Here is a 14,480-nt window from a genome sequence, read left to right as displayed (position 1 = left end):
CACTGACTCACACATAGGGGCAATTTAGCTTTACCGATTATAATCATGTTTTGGGAATGTGGGAGGAAACCAGGAAACCCATGGACACACGTGCAAACTCCACAAACACCTCCTGCTGGATTTAAACCCACAACCTTTCTCTCTGTGAGGTAAGAGCACTAACCGCTGTGCCAATGAGACAATTGACCAGATGAAAGCTTCTCAAAGTGACGAGTTTCTCCATGGAGACTAAGTTCATTACCTTGTGACATTGTGCGGTCTGCATTAAACTCCACATGCTGTCTCCTCCTGCCTGTCACGATCTATTTCCCTCATTATTTTGAAGACAAATCAAAAATCCTACAGGCAGTTGGACTTAACAGATTCTGACTTGTCTCTTTCAACTGATTCTGGGTGTCTTAGATGTCCACAACCTTTATGTGTCATTTATCAACTAGTTCTGGCAAATAGACGTCCAGATTAGAGTTTGGACGGACAGACGTGTCTTGGACGTTGCTTGCTCCGTTGCGGGTCAAAATCTTGTATAAAAGCTCAGTTGGCTTGATTAATGTGCTTCTAAAATTCTTTTATATATTTAAATCACAACCCCTTAGTCCCCCTTCTTATTTATTTGCAACAATAAAAATATCTATTGCACGTTTATCTGGAATAACAGACGGGCGAGACTTTGTTTGTCTTTATTTCTCCCATATGGGGGGGTGGGGGGGGGTCTGAGGCTTCCCAATCTGCAGTGGTACTATTGGGCAGCAAAACTCTACTGCCTCCAACTGGTTCTCATCAGACACGCCATTGTCCTGGGTAAAGTTTCAGCCATTAAATACATCACCATTTACCACTTAACTGATATTTGTACTCAGTTAAAGAAGTTAAGGGATATACAGAGAGGAATTCATTACAAGGTGTGGTATGAAGCACATAAACATAATAAACACAGAAGTGAAACTCCAAACCCATCCCAGTTCTCTCCTGTCTGGGGCAACAACTTCTTTATACCTGGCGAGATGGAGATGAGAATCACAATCAGCTTTACTGGACAGGTATGTTTTACACGTCGGCAGACTGTGCTCTCTTTGTAAAGAAGCAATAACAATAAACAAAACGTATGAACGCGTATTTAAAGACTAATATGTACAAGACTAAATGAGATAATAGTGCACTGGGTTTGAAATCCTGGGCAGATCTATATATGTATATAAAAATATATGTAAAATTGCAGATTTATTCTTAACGTTTTCTTGTCCTTTGAGAATTTGAGACACAAATATGACGTTTTGGAAAAACATTTCTTTAAGTTTCTACAGCTGAGAAGCTTCATATCAAAAACCTATGGATCTTTATTTCTCCCCTCTGTGGAGGGAATAGTCGTTAAATTCCTCCAGACGAAAAGTTTAATGTCTCGCTTTTATAGGATAGTTGAGGACGACTTGCAAGCCTCATCAGAGAGGAAAAGATCTGTTGTGAAGATTTAAACAATGAAATCACAGTAGAGGAATAACAGAGGACTTGCTATAAAACTCAAACATGATCTATGAATACACATTTAAAATTAGTTCAGTGTAAGTGGTTAATGAGAACAAACATAACACCAACCTCATGGAACAAACTTAATCCCAGTCTCCCTGATATTTGAGCTAAATGTGGAATGAAAGGTACTTAATTTCATTTCCTTTGGAGCTGCTGGCTCTTCTCATGTGTCACAGGAGAAAAGATATTACTTTGCCCTAAACTGTTTATTCTTAGAATATTTCACAAAAACTGTAAACCAAGCAAAGCTGATGAGAAAATGATTGTGTCTCGTGTGATGCAAGCAAAACGCACAATAGTCAAGGCCTGGAGATCTACAGTACGACCAAGTGGCTCTCTGGCTTATCAAGCTTTTGTTTACAAATATAAATACTTTCACTGTAATCTGGAGAAAATTCTTGTCCTCTTTAAAAAGGGAAGAAGCTCCGGTGTCTTAAGTGTATTTAGATATTTTCTGTACTTCATCATTTGCCAATAATGATATGTCCTCAGTGACAGATCAGCACATGCCTTGTACTTTACATTTCTCAGTGAAAAGTTAGAATTATGGATATTATTCATCACTCCTTTGTATTGCACCACATCTTGTTCTTTTTGGATTTGTTTGGTTGTTTGTTTGTTTGGTTGGTCAGTTGGTTCGTTAGCTTTTTGAGTTTCTGGCAAAGTAAAAAAAATAATTTCTGTGAAAATCCAATAAATATATTTGTTTCAAAAAAAGAGTCATTGCTTCAGGTATCACTTAAAATATTTTCTTATCTGCTTTCCCATTGTGATGGATGCAGCATCCATATGTTGTTGGTGATCAAACTAAACAGGATGTGGCTCTTGAATTAAAATATAAAATGCTAGACAATTGCAAATTTATTTTTAATACAATTTCCATGTATGAAATGTGTAAATAAACTAGCGTCTGACTATATTCATGTCTCATCTAATAAATTTGAGACTATTTTGAAGTACAGTTCAAGTTACATTCATAAAAAAGGTCAATATAAAATATGGGAAACATGTTTCAACTCTACCAAAGCAGCATGTGTAACAGACATATAATAAAACATTAACCACTGAAGACCAGGGTCAGAAAGGATAATAAGTTATTATAACAAGGAAGTGAGGGCCCTTGTTGTTATGCTGCTTGCAGCTTTTTTTTTTAAATGATTATTAATATTCTTATTATCCTTATTATTCTTATTCTTAATCAAGACCTAATAAACATGTATTGCTTTGCAGAATACTGCCTGTCTTGAACATGGGACTACTACCCTCACATATTATCGTAAATAATAAGACGTCTCACAAACAGACATCAGGGCAGCATTTCGCCGACTCTGATGGACACTTCAGCTTGGACAACGCTCAGCAGCTGGTGTCCGATTTGGAAAATGGTAAGTTAAGAATTCTTCTATGATTTTTGAATGACTTTAAATCAAATGATTAATTATGCATATATGTTTATTTATTTATAACTTCACAGAACTGGCAGCAGTGAAAGCAGACGGCCCAGACTGGACCGTCTTGACACGCGGCCATTCGGACACATCTCCAGTCGAGACACTGGAATAAAGTGGCATAAAGGCTTAATGCATTTGTCGTGCTGTCAGTGTGAATGGTTTTGAAACCTAGTTGTTGTGATAAGTTTTAATAGTGTTCAATTAGATCATGATTAAAATTTTAATTCCTGGAAATAGTTGCGGATAATGTTTTTTATCTTCTATTTTATGATTCAAAACAAAAATATTCGAACTCGAACAATATTCACCAGCCACCACTGCTACTGGTACAAGTCCAGTTTTATGTTTCAGTGTGGTTGACCGGCCAGCGGGGGTGCTGCTGAGCGGACTGCCCGCTCTCCACCGCAGCACACAGGAAGGCGAAGAAGAATCCTTAAAGTGGCAGACACCTCAACGCTCCGGACGCCGATCAGCTGTCCTCTCGCTCCATCTCCACCTCTCTCTCTCCCTGCAACATGCTCGCCGTCAGAAACGCTCTCCGGCTCGGCTCCAGGCTGTGTGTGCCCGCGGTGTCCCGGCGGGGCTGCTCCGGAGCCACTGTCCCGGTGGACGACGTGGTGAACGGACTCACGGACGACCAGATGCAGGTTAGCTCCAGCGGCTAACGCAGGCTAGCACAACAAAGTTCACTTCTCTGTACAAAATAAATCCTCCTGCTGGTTAGAAAACATTCACCTGTAAACAGTAAATACGGGTTAAATGTTGGTGACTGAGTTTGACACTCAGGAGAAATATCAGTTTGCAGCCACACGACGTGATGACATAACATTAGTTAACTCGTCCTCTAGTTGAGCTCACGTTCCACACCGCGAGGTTAAAACTAGTTAATGTCCGAGTGAAATTCTAAACTGGTTGGTTGTGTGAGTTCGGAGGTGGTTTGGATCAGTTAGAGGTGAGAGCAGGTCAGCTGTGTTATGGCACAGAGTGAAGGAGAAGCTGGGCAGCAGGAGGTGGAGCTCTCAGGAGGGAGGTGATTGGATGCTCAGGCTCTCCTCCTCATGGACCCCAGGTCTCTGATCATTACACAAATAATAACTCTCTAATATCTGCATGTGATCCAGCACACTGACTCGTATCCTATGTTGATGATTTAATGTTTAAAGCATTCCCTTAACTCCTTTGAGACTACTTATAATGAACAAAGTGAGGTTCACATGTGATTTACTGCTCTACTTCATCTCCAGTAAGTCCAGAGCATGAGAATATAACATTTTATTAATAAAATATTTTCCAAAATGTGGATTTTTTTTTCATTGTCCAGTTTACAGTTTGTGCAAAGGGGTTTAAAATATCTCCATGAGGGTTTTAAGGGCTAAATTAAATTGAAAGTGTCTTGTACATATGCACATTATTTTTATCTTAACATGTGCTTATTTTTGTACTTTTCAGTCAAGCAGTCTTTAGTTTATCCAACATTAACATTCATGCAAATTCATAACAAACACATACATGTGTGTATTTAAAACCACAGTAAAGTAGTAAAAACCCCAAAAAGGTAAATAAAATATCCCTAAAATAGATGGAGAACTCTAATAGAAGAAGAAAAGACACACTGATGGACATTAAGCCATGAAATTTGAAATAATTATGTAAAATCCAGACTAACGACGTGAATATTACATTTGATAAAATTATTATTATTTTTTTTTATTTATAGTCACTTAACAAATATAAAACTTTCATCTTAAACTATCGACATGAGAAATGATCCTCTTTTTTTAAATAAAGTAGAATGAATAACCCAAATGCAGAACAGAACATGGGCTGATTTACACTATGAAAAAGAGGAAAATAGGGGTTGCACAATGCGTACTTTACAAATAAAGCAATTACAAAAATGAGCAATAAGTGGAATATATCACAAAAAAACAAATAAATTAAACAAAAGATGGTCTTTTTTGGAAAATGAACCTTTACCACTCTTTCCAGATTTTTTCAAATTTTGCTTTCTGTCGTCTTATTGAGAAAGTCATTCCCTCCATTCACAGGTGATATCATGTCATCCACTAACAGATGAGCCGTCTGGTTGAAGCCATTTTCTTGTTATTGCCTTTCTGGCCACAAGAGTCGGTATTCCAAATAAATACTTGACATTTGTATCTGTGGATCGCAGCAAGCCGAAAAAAAGAGTTCTTTCCTGTTAAATTAAAAAAAAAATTCTCAATTACATCAACTATTTCTTTGTGGATCAGGTTCCAGAAAACAATGACTTTCAGTCCCAACATAAGTGAAAGTGGTTGGTTTCCACAGTTCCTCCAACAACTAGAAGAGCCGGTGTGACGAGAACTTTTGGGCAGGAGTGATAAAGAATCTGCTCAAACTTTTCCAGCCAAATGCCCTCCATGAGTTAGAGTGTGAGATCCGCCACTGAAATTCACAGCACTTTCCCCAATCCTCCGCTCTAATACAGCGACTGGTTTCCCTTTCCTATTTTTGTTTTATGTAAATGGTGTTTGTTGGTTTAACCTCCTGAAGTGCCTTATAAAATCCTGGAAGTTATTTCGAGCCCCGAATCTTCCCTGTCGGCACTTACAAGAACTTTCAGTATTTGATTTTCAAACACTTTTTGTCCGTTAGAAATAAAGCTGTTTGAGTGATGTCGGACCTGGAGGAATCTAAAGTGTTCACTGCAGTCGAATCAGAACTCTTTCCTCTGCTTCTCAAAGCTGCTCAAAGTGCCTTTGTGAAAGACGTTGACTATTACTATTGCATCATTAAAATTGGTTTTATGTTGAGAGTGCAGTAAGTTTTGATAGTAATTGTTCCACTTTGGAAAAGTAGTTTGTGCCACCACAAAGAAAAACACTAGTGTGTAAATGTAAAGGTCATCGTATATGTTTGACGTTTCCAGACTTTGCTTTGTTTTCATTCTGATGTCCGTTGTGTCTGTAAAGTAACGACGCTGATAAATTGAGGCGCCTGTTGTCTTCACAGTTGAGGCACACGGTTCGTAAGTTCTTAACAGAAAAGCTGGCGCCGTACGCCGATGAGATCGACAAGAACAACGACTTTCCAGGCATGCGGGTGAGTTGAAGGAGTTTCTGTCGCGCGTTGATGAACCAACAAAGGAAAACGAGAGTTTAATCCGCAGCCAGCAGCTGTTCGGGATTCGTATAAAGTCCCTGTGAATCCGTATGAGTCGTCATGTTTTCTCACTTTCTGCTCGCCAGACGTTTTGGAGAGAGATGGGAGACATGGGTCTGCTCGGCATCACCGCTCCAGGTATGTGGAGAAATACTCTTAACGCATTTGCAGCTTTACAGTTGGTAATAACTGGGATTGATGGCGGTTGAATGTAGTTAGTAGTTTCACGAGTATGTTTGGAAAACCTCCCGGTCTCTGCTGCCACTTTTCTGTTTGATGTAGAGCACACGTGTCGAACTCCAGGCCTCGAGGGCCGCAGCCCTGCACGTTTTGCATGTCTCCCAGCTTCAACACAGCTGATTGCAATGAGCAGCTCGTTATCTGGCTTTGTGCTGAATGTGATGATGAACCATCAGGACATTCAGGGGAGGGAGACATTGAAAACGTGCAGGGCTGCGGCCCACGAGGATCTGAGTTTGACACCCCTGATGTAGAGTATAGATCAGGGGTCGGCAACCCGAGGCTCTTTGGTCCCTCTGCTGCGGCTCCTTGGGCCTCGGTTCCACTGCAGGACTGAACACAAAACTTTCTCGATCCGGACCGCAGCGTCCATCTCCCACTGGAGCTCCTCCTCTCCTGTTACTGAGACGGGACTTCTCCCGGTGTGTTGTGTTTCAGTGGGAGACGGGTCCAAATGGCGGTTTGAGTGTTGAAGGTTGCCGACCCCCGGTATCGGTCAGAGTCTGCTACACGCTGAGAAGACCACTGGAGTTATGAGAGAAAATGTCTGGAAGAAAGAGCGTTTGTTCAGGGGCAGAGGATACATGTGTTGTTATGACCAGTAAGATCAGTCTAAATGGTCACAACACTACTTGTAATGTCAATTCTTCAATGTCCCTTGGTCCAGTTATTGCCATTACTCCACAGGTGGAGCAGGACTGAACCAACACAGACCTCAAACTGAATTTCCAGTTTATCCATTTGCGGTTTAGTTTATTTATTTGGAAGCAAAAGAGGAAAATAGCACTGCTAAGCGTGTAGGAACGTTCCAGAAGGGAATTTAGTTAAAGGTCCTGCATTAACCGGGGGAATATAAACGTCTTTCTGTGCGTCTCAGTGGAAGACGGGGGAACTGGTTTGGGCTACCTGGACCACGTCATCGTGATGGAGGAGATGTCCCGCGTGTCGGCAGCCGTCGCTCTCAGTTACGGCGCCCACTCCAACCTCTGCGTCAACCAGATGGTTCGCCACGCCAACGAGGCGCAGAAAGAGAAGTACATGCCAAAGGTTTGGACGGAAGATTTCTCTGATGGAGGGGTGTCAAACATAAGGTCCGTGGGGGAAAAACTGGCCGGCAAGAGGCTGAAATCTGGACAAACCACCGAGATATTTGGAAAAATGTCAAAGAAAACATTGATTTTTCACAAATTTCTTAAGAGTAGTGAACACAACACTGAGACCCGAGCGGAGATATTGTGATGCTGCCATGAACGCGATGCAACCTCGTTGCATACCTGCTAGTCGGTTGTCCAATAACCGGAGGGTTGGCGGTTCGAATCCCACTATCAAAAAGTCTTTGTCGTTGTGCCCTATACATATATATATACTGTATATATACGTGATATATATACTTTACCCACATTGCCTTGTATGAATGGTGCATGAATGTTATGTTCGTGGTGGTTGGCGCAAAATGACAGCCATACATGCTCTGGCGCACGCCCCAGAGCAACAAACAACAACAACAATAGACGCTTATCGAGTGCTTGTGAGAGGAGATCCCCATATACGGTCACAATATAGAAGAATATGAAGACAGCCAGACGGCTCAGTGAAAAATCAAAAGCTTTAAGAACGCAGGAGAACGCCGCCCACCAGAAGTGGAAGAATTTTCGGGATTGTTATGTTATGGAACATGTTAACCCTGAAATGTAGTATGGATGGAATCATGTGCGTATAGGCGTGTAAGTCGAAGCGGTCTGCAGACGCTCAGTGTGCAAAGTCACATATATACTCTGCGCCACAACAAAGAAAAACCTACACTTAATATTTTACCGGTCCGACCCGCTCCAGGTGAATTTGGACTGTTTGTGTCCCCCGAAGTAAAATGTGTTGGACGTCCCCGCTGCTCTGTTGCATCCCGTTTTTAAAAATGCTTCAGTTGAAGCTGATCTCTGGATTCGTCCGCGTCTTGACTCTCCTCAGTTAATGACGGGAGAACATGTGGGCGCGCTGGCTATGAGTGAGCCCAACGCTGGATCGGACGTTGTTTCCATGAAGCTGAAAGCCAAGAAGAACGGTAGGAACCAGAAAGGGTGGAGAACTGGCTTGGTCCATTACTGACGCTTGAAACAAACATTAAATGTGTAACTTTGCGACTCTCGGTGGACCATCTCCAATCAAGTTGTACTTGGTTTAATGTTTTTGTCTTTGAATAGGTGACTACTATGTTCTGAATGGGAACAAGTTCTGGATCACTAACGGGCCGGACGCCGACGTTCTTATCGTGTATGCTAAGACGAACCCCGAGGCTCATCAGAAGGGCATCACAGCGTTCATTGTTGAGAAGGTAAATCCAGATGAAGAGTTGTTCCCTTGGCTCTTCATGTTCCACCTCCTCACCTATCGGAGGTTTTTAAATGGCTGAAAGAAGAAGGCTTTGGTTTGTCCTCCTGTAGGGAATGCCAGGATTCTCCACGGCACAGAAGCTGGACAAACTGGGCATGAGAGGATCCAACACCTGTGAGCTGATTTTTGAAGACTGTAAAATCCCAGGCATGTAGAAAAGAAAAGAAAAACAACAGGGCTGCTCACCGTGCGGCACGCGTGTCGGCTTCGTTCTCTTCACGCACATGAAGTGTGTCTTTTCTTCCTTTGCTTTTAGAGAAGAATATTCTTGGTCCGCTGAACAAAGGCGTGTACGTGATGATGAGCGGTTTGGACCTGGAGAGGCTGGTTCTGGCTGCTGGACCAATCGGGTGACGAACAATTACTGACCGCTGCTGCTTCATCATCACTTTTATCACAACACTGCAACTCAGACGATAAAGAGGTTTCTAGTTGAGCTGCTCTTTCCGGGCGGAAGTGAAAACATTGAGGTGCAGTTGGTTGACGAAAAGCATTCGCATATAAACAACCCAGATGATGTGTCTCCACATTGGAACTGCACAGAGACAAAGGAGGGACGGCACTGCCAGATCCAAAGCATTAAAACGTTTCCGCCACGCAGCCCAATTATACCAACTCATCTGTTGGTGGAATAATACATTTGGAGCAGAATTGAAGTTCCTGCGTCCAAATGCCTGATCCAAAGTAGTACCAGGGAGCCAGTAATGCCCGAGTAAATTACATTTAAATCAGCTTCAGCATCTAAACATGTGAACACACTTTATATAATGTACTTAGTGAAATTTGCAGTAAAACAAAGCAGAATGTTTGGCGCTCTGAGTGGACACTGTACTAAAATGAGTTCGCAGCCTTGTTTTTGAAGTTTCCATTGTCAAAATCACTAAAAACTTGATTCTTTCGCCAGTTTTTAACCAGACTTTTATACTTTGATAGCATCATGCAGTCGGTGTTGGACTCGGCTATTCCTTATCTTCACGTCAGAGAAGCTTTCGGACAGAAGATTGGACACTTTCAGGTCTGAACGTCGGCTCTTATTTCACTTTTAGTTTAACGTGAGTGAATCTGACGTGATGATCTGCTGCTCAGCTGATGCAGGGAAAGATGGCCGACATGTACACCAGGCTCAGCTCCTGTCGCCAGTATCTGTACAACGTTGCCCGAGCGTGTGACAAAGGACACTTCAGCGCGAAGGTGAGCAGAATCTGTTCTCTCCGCTCCGTTCTGCTGCTTCATTTCCCGCCCGTCACAGTGACTGAGACTTGGTGTTGTTGCAGGATTGTGCTGGAGTGATCCTGTATTGTGCTGAGAACGCCACGCAGGTCGCTTTGGACGGGATTCAGTGTTTGGGTAAGTGGGTCTTTTTTCCCCATTTTCTAGATTTGATCAAAATACTTAACACAATTCAGAAAACCAAACACCCAATCTGCAAAAATACCTCATATATGCTACAAAATGAAGCACTGCAACCAAAACTACATACAGCATCATCAAAATCAAACTTCTGTACTAAGTGGCACAAACTTCATTCACATTACCTGATCTTGTCTAACAACTACACACTATTAGGCTTCATGTAAAGCACTCACATCTTTAGTGTACTTTGACATAATACTAAAATAGTTCAAATTGTAGAATATTCTTCAGATTGTTCAATGCACAGAATTATTTGCAGATACCCTCATGCTGTTGATATATAGATTTGTTTTAATTTTCCACCAAACAAGTCAGTGCATACCTTCCACCGCCGTGCTGAAAATCAGTCAATATGGTGCTTTCCAGTCCACTGGGATATAATGTCACATGTAGAGTACTGCAGTCAGTATTGTACTTGTACATGTGCTCGTCTGAGCTTTTGTTTGCTTGAGAGTTTCTCTCAAAAGTCACCGTATAAAGTTGTGTCATTCTGACGTAGTTTCACTTGAGAATGAGAGCCAATGTGGACAGTCTGACGTGTTGAATGTTGCTGAACACGGTGTTGTCTTGGATGATGTGGATTTGAATTTCTTGTAATCTGATTTCTGATTTCATTATTTTCCCAAACCAAATTTACAATGTCAGCGTCCTGTACGCTGATGAACATTTGGCCTCTTTCTCCACTATAGTTGTGTCTCTCAGTCTTTTAGAAAAAGAAAAAAGATAAATATATATATATATATAACAATAATGATGATAAAAATATTAAAGCAAACAGAGCTCTGATATCGGACTAGTATCGGTATCGGCAGATATCCAAATAGAGGTATCAGATGGGAAGTGAAAGTCGGTGCGTCCCTATGGCGAGTTTCCCTGTTGTCATCCTTTCTCCTGAAATGGAACCAAACTTTCCGTGTTTCCTGCTGGCTGCTGGTGACGTCGTTCACGCCGACTGAAATCGACGAGGGAATCGTTTGCAGCATTTGGCAAATGATTTCAAGGAACTGAAACGCCGGGAGCCGGTTCTTGAAACGGAGACGTTTTGCTTGAACTGAATGGGAGCAACACGTTTGATAAAGTTTGGACAGAAGTTGTAACCAGCAGAGGAAACCAGTGGTTGGAGTTTTTGGGGGATGAGTGTTTTCTCACATAGGATTTTATCTGGTTTATAATCTTAAGGTTGTTTTTATTTATTGAAGCTCCAGTGGCCTCCTGCTCAGTGAAGACGAGTGGAATCTTCCTCTGAAAACACCTCGTCTCCGTTCCAGTTAATCCAGATGTGTAACGTGTCTTTAGGCACTAATAGAACCTTCAGAGACGCTTCAGATCCGCCTGCTGATGACGAGCTGAACGGGCTTGAATTCACAGGACATGGATCCTGAAAGAAGTTCCCCTCTTGAGTAATCTGATTCCTTCTGGTGGTTTTGAAGGAGCTTGAAAGGAAGACGGCAGTTTAACAGACGGGGATTTGTAGAAGACTTCCTGAGCCCATGAAGTGATATTTAGTGGAGAATCAGGCCCGTTTCAATTCAGCTTCCACTTTTTATCTTCCAACGTGTCGTTTTTCACCAGACTTGTTGAAGATTATTAGATTTTTCAGGATGTTAGAACTGGTGAGGTATTTAAAGTCTTCACTACTTTGAGAAAACTATCCCTGAGGGGTATTTTTTAATTGATTTATTCTGATTACTTTTCCGGTCTGTTCCAGCTTTTTTGAGATGTGCTGCTGCTATTGAATTCAGATTTTATATATATATATATATATATAAGACATGTGTGCGGTCACATGCGCACACCAATGGATTTATAGCTATATGCTGCATATACACACATACATTTACATACCCATATATAAACCCCTTGACGATCATATCAATAATTAAATTTATATTCTATCAAAATGTATCTAGACAAAATAGATGATCTACATTCGAGTATGCATACATCATATATCTAGCTACATGCCTGAAAAGGGGTAGGAAGAAGTAAAGCTTATATAGTCCTACCCCTTCTTTAATATTAGTCGTATTTTATAATTACAGCTTTCTAAATTAAAAATATATAGTTTTGTATATGTAAATATATACATTGAAAATGTCATCTAATATAGAAGACAGTCGATATATACGTGTATACACACACACACATATACACATACAAACGTATATAAAGAATAAATGTATAGTTTTCCATGCATTCAGACGGTGGATCCCAGACTGAGGTCGTATTAATAACCAACATTTCTCAGTCCAGTTCCACGTCCACTTTGGAGATCGTCATCTAAATTGTCGTTTGCCAACAGGTGGGAACGGCTACATCAACGACTACCCGACGGGCCGATACCTGCGGGATGCCAAGCTGTATGAAATCGGGGCGGGCACCAGCGAAGTTCGCCGGCTCATCATCGGTCGAGCGTTCAACATTTTGTACAAGTAGAGATGCGAGATGAGCTGGATGAACCAGAGCGTTACTCACACCCCGGGCCTTACTGTTCAAACTCCAGCCGCTGTTTGGGTGAAGCTTCCACGTCTTTCTGAATTCAAAATCAAACAGAATCGACATGAAATCAGGCAGATTTTTTTTTTTTTTTACTGAGAGCGGCCTTCATAGCATTTTGTTTTTTAGGTTAAAACCTGCAGAGGCTCTGACACACACATGAAACACTCCGATCAGAGATCAAACTCGCAGACTAAATCCAAATAATGTGTCCGAGGCTGGAAATCAAACCGAGGATCATTTCCACTACAGTATAAATGTATTTTTTCAGCTGTGAAAACTATTGTATATAACAGGATTGTAGTCCAGATCTTCAGGAAATTCCCAGTTTAAGATTTTATTGCAAGCTGAACTCGAAGAGATGATCTGCCGGTGCTCGGTGGACGACAAGGAAACATTTCCTCTTAGTTGGGAGCAAGCGTCTGTCCAGATCTGTGAGGGCCTGTCTTCTCTGCACAGATTTCTATGATTATCACTGTAGATGTACAGTATGCCGTTGTGATAGTTGTGTTTGCAATAAATAGGATTTAAAACATTGAAACGTTGCGTCTGTCTGCTGTGTCTCTCCTCTCCAGGCCTGTTTTCTACCCCGGCAGTGGTTTAATGAGCCACAAGAATCAAAGTGACAAACTGCTTCACGATCCACAAAGTGAGTCGTAGTTTTTAAACGTGAAACACAAATTTACAGCTTAAGTACAAAAAGAATTTCCCTCTGGGATTAATAAAATATTTCTGTTCTATCAGTGGTTATGATCTATTCTGATGCTGTCGGTAACATTTTGGATTTTATTGACTTAGAAACTAAAGAGATCAAAAATTTTAAAGTGTTTAATAATTTAAATTATAGGGGTGTGTTTGCTTACGATCAAAAGGCCTCATAAGTCTGATCATTAAATGGATTAAACACAATCTATTTGGTTCTTGGGTCACATTATAATCTACAAAAAGCCGTTAGATCGATGCAGCGGAGCACACGTGAACCTTTTCCATTAAAAGCTGATTTACTTGTACCAGACGTCATTTATCCGTCTTGAACTTGAGTGATTTCTCTGGGGTTGGTTCTGATGGCAGTAACGTCTCTGAGTGACCCTCGGCTGAAGCTCTCCTGTCCGTCACCTGTTAAAATGATTCACTGTCGGGTTATTGCCTCCGATCCGTCTCAGCCCGTCGTGCAGCGACGCTGCGGCTGATTGATGAACAGACGATGGTGTGGTTGGACCTGGACGACGTCCAGTGTCGCATTCACCTCCCTCTGTGGCGAAACAAAGGAGGATTAACCACATTCACAATCTGAGCTTTTATCTCTTGATCGAGATGAAATCTGTTGTCACATCATTGTCTTTTATAGAATTAACATGACTTTCTGTCTCTGAGTGAGGGTGGGCAGCTCTGCTTTATTAAAGGAGTCCTCACCCGGAAATTACGTTTCCTTGTTAAAACGTATATATTGGTGTTGGACCTCAGTTGAAACGTGCCCGAGGATCTAAAGTTTGAAAGTGGCTGAGTTTTTTTTTGTTTGTTTGAGCTCTTTGTTCAAACTAGAATCGCCCACAAGGGTGACGTCATCAACACACTATGCTATTATCATAAACCACCTCTGTTTGATTTAGCCGCTACCGGTTAACCGCGAGCCACTAACTAGTATGAACCTTGAGCTTCATGTGATTTACAAATGACCCAGTGTTTCAGTTTAAATCTCTGGGTGCGTTGCTCTGCGGCGTGGATGTTTGTAGACGACTCTACCATTATATTTAAATTTTTTCGTGTGAGCATAGGACTGCTAACCCTATCGCCACGCTATCGCTATGCTATCGCCATGTTTGA

At 41.5% G+C, this 14,480-nt stretch overlaps 1 protein-coding gene across 1 annotated transcript; it reads left to right on the top strand.

Annotated features, from left to right (window-relative positions):
* The first annotated feature begins 3,384 nt into the window (after positions 1-3,384).
* ivd (isovaleryl-CoA dehydrogenase) lies at positions 3,385-13,194 on the top strand. Its single transcript, XM_080480676.1, has 12 exons — positions 3,385-3,622; positions 5,970-6,059; positions 6,206-6,257; positions 7,237-7,406; positions 8,325-8,418; positions 8,558-8,688; positions 8,798-8,894; positions 9,004-9,097; positions 9,681-9,762; positions 9,834-9,938; positions 10,022-10,094; positions 12,463-13,194. Exons 1-12 carry the CDS (start codon positions 3,491-3,493, stop codon positions 12,594-12,596), a joined length of 1,254 nt encoding a protein of 417 aa, XP_080336802.1. The 5' UTR covers positions 3,385-3,490; the 3' UTR covers positions 12,597-13,194.
* Positions 13,195-14,480: the final 1,286 nt, after the last annotated feature.

The sequence above is a fragment of the Lipophrys pholis genome, assembly GCF_963383615.2.
Source record: "Lipophrys pholis genome assembly, chromosome: 14".
Classification (NCBI taxonomy): Eukaryota; Metazoa; Chordata; class Actinopteri; order Blenniiformes; family Blenniidae; genus Lipophrys; species Lipophrys pholis.
The sequence above is the reverse complement of the archived record's forward strand: the minus strand, read 5'-3'. Positions and strand labels throughout refer to the sequence as shown.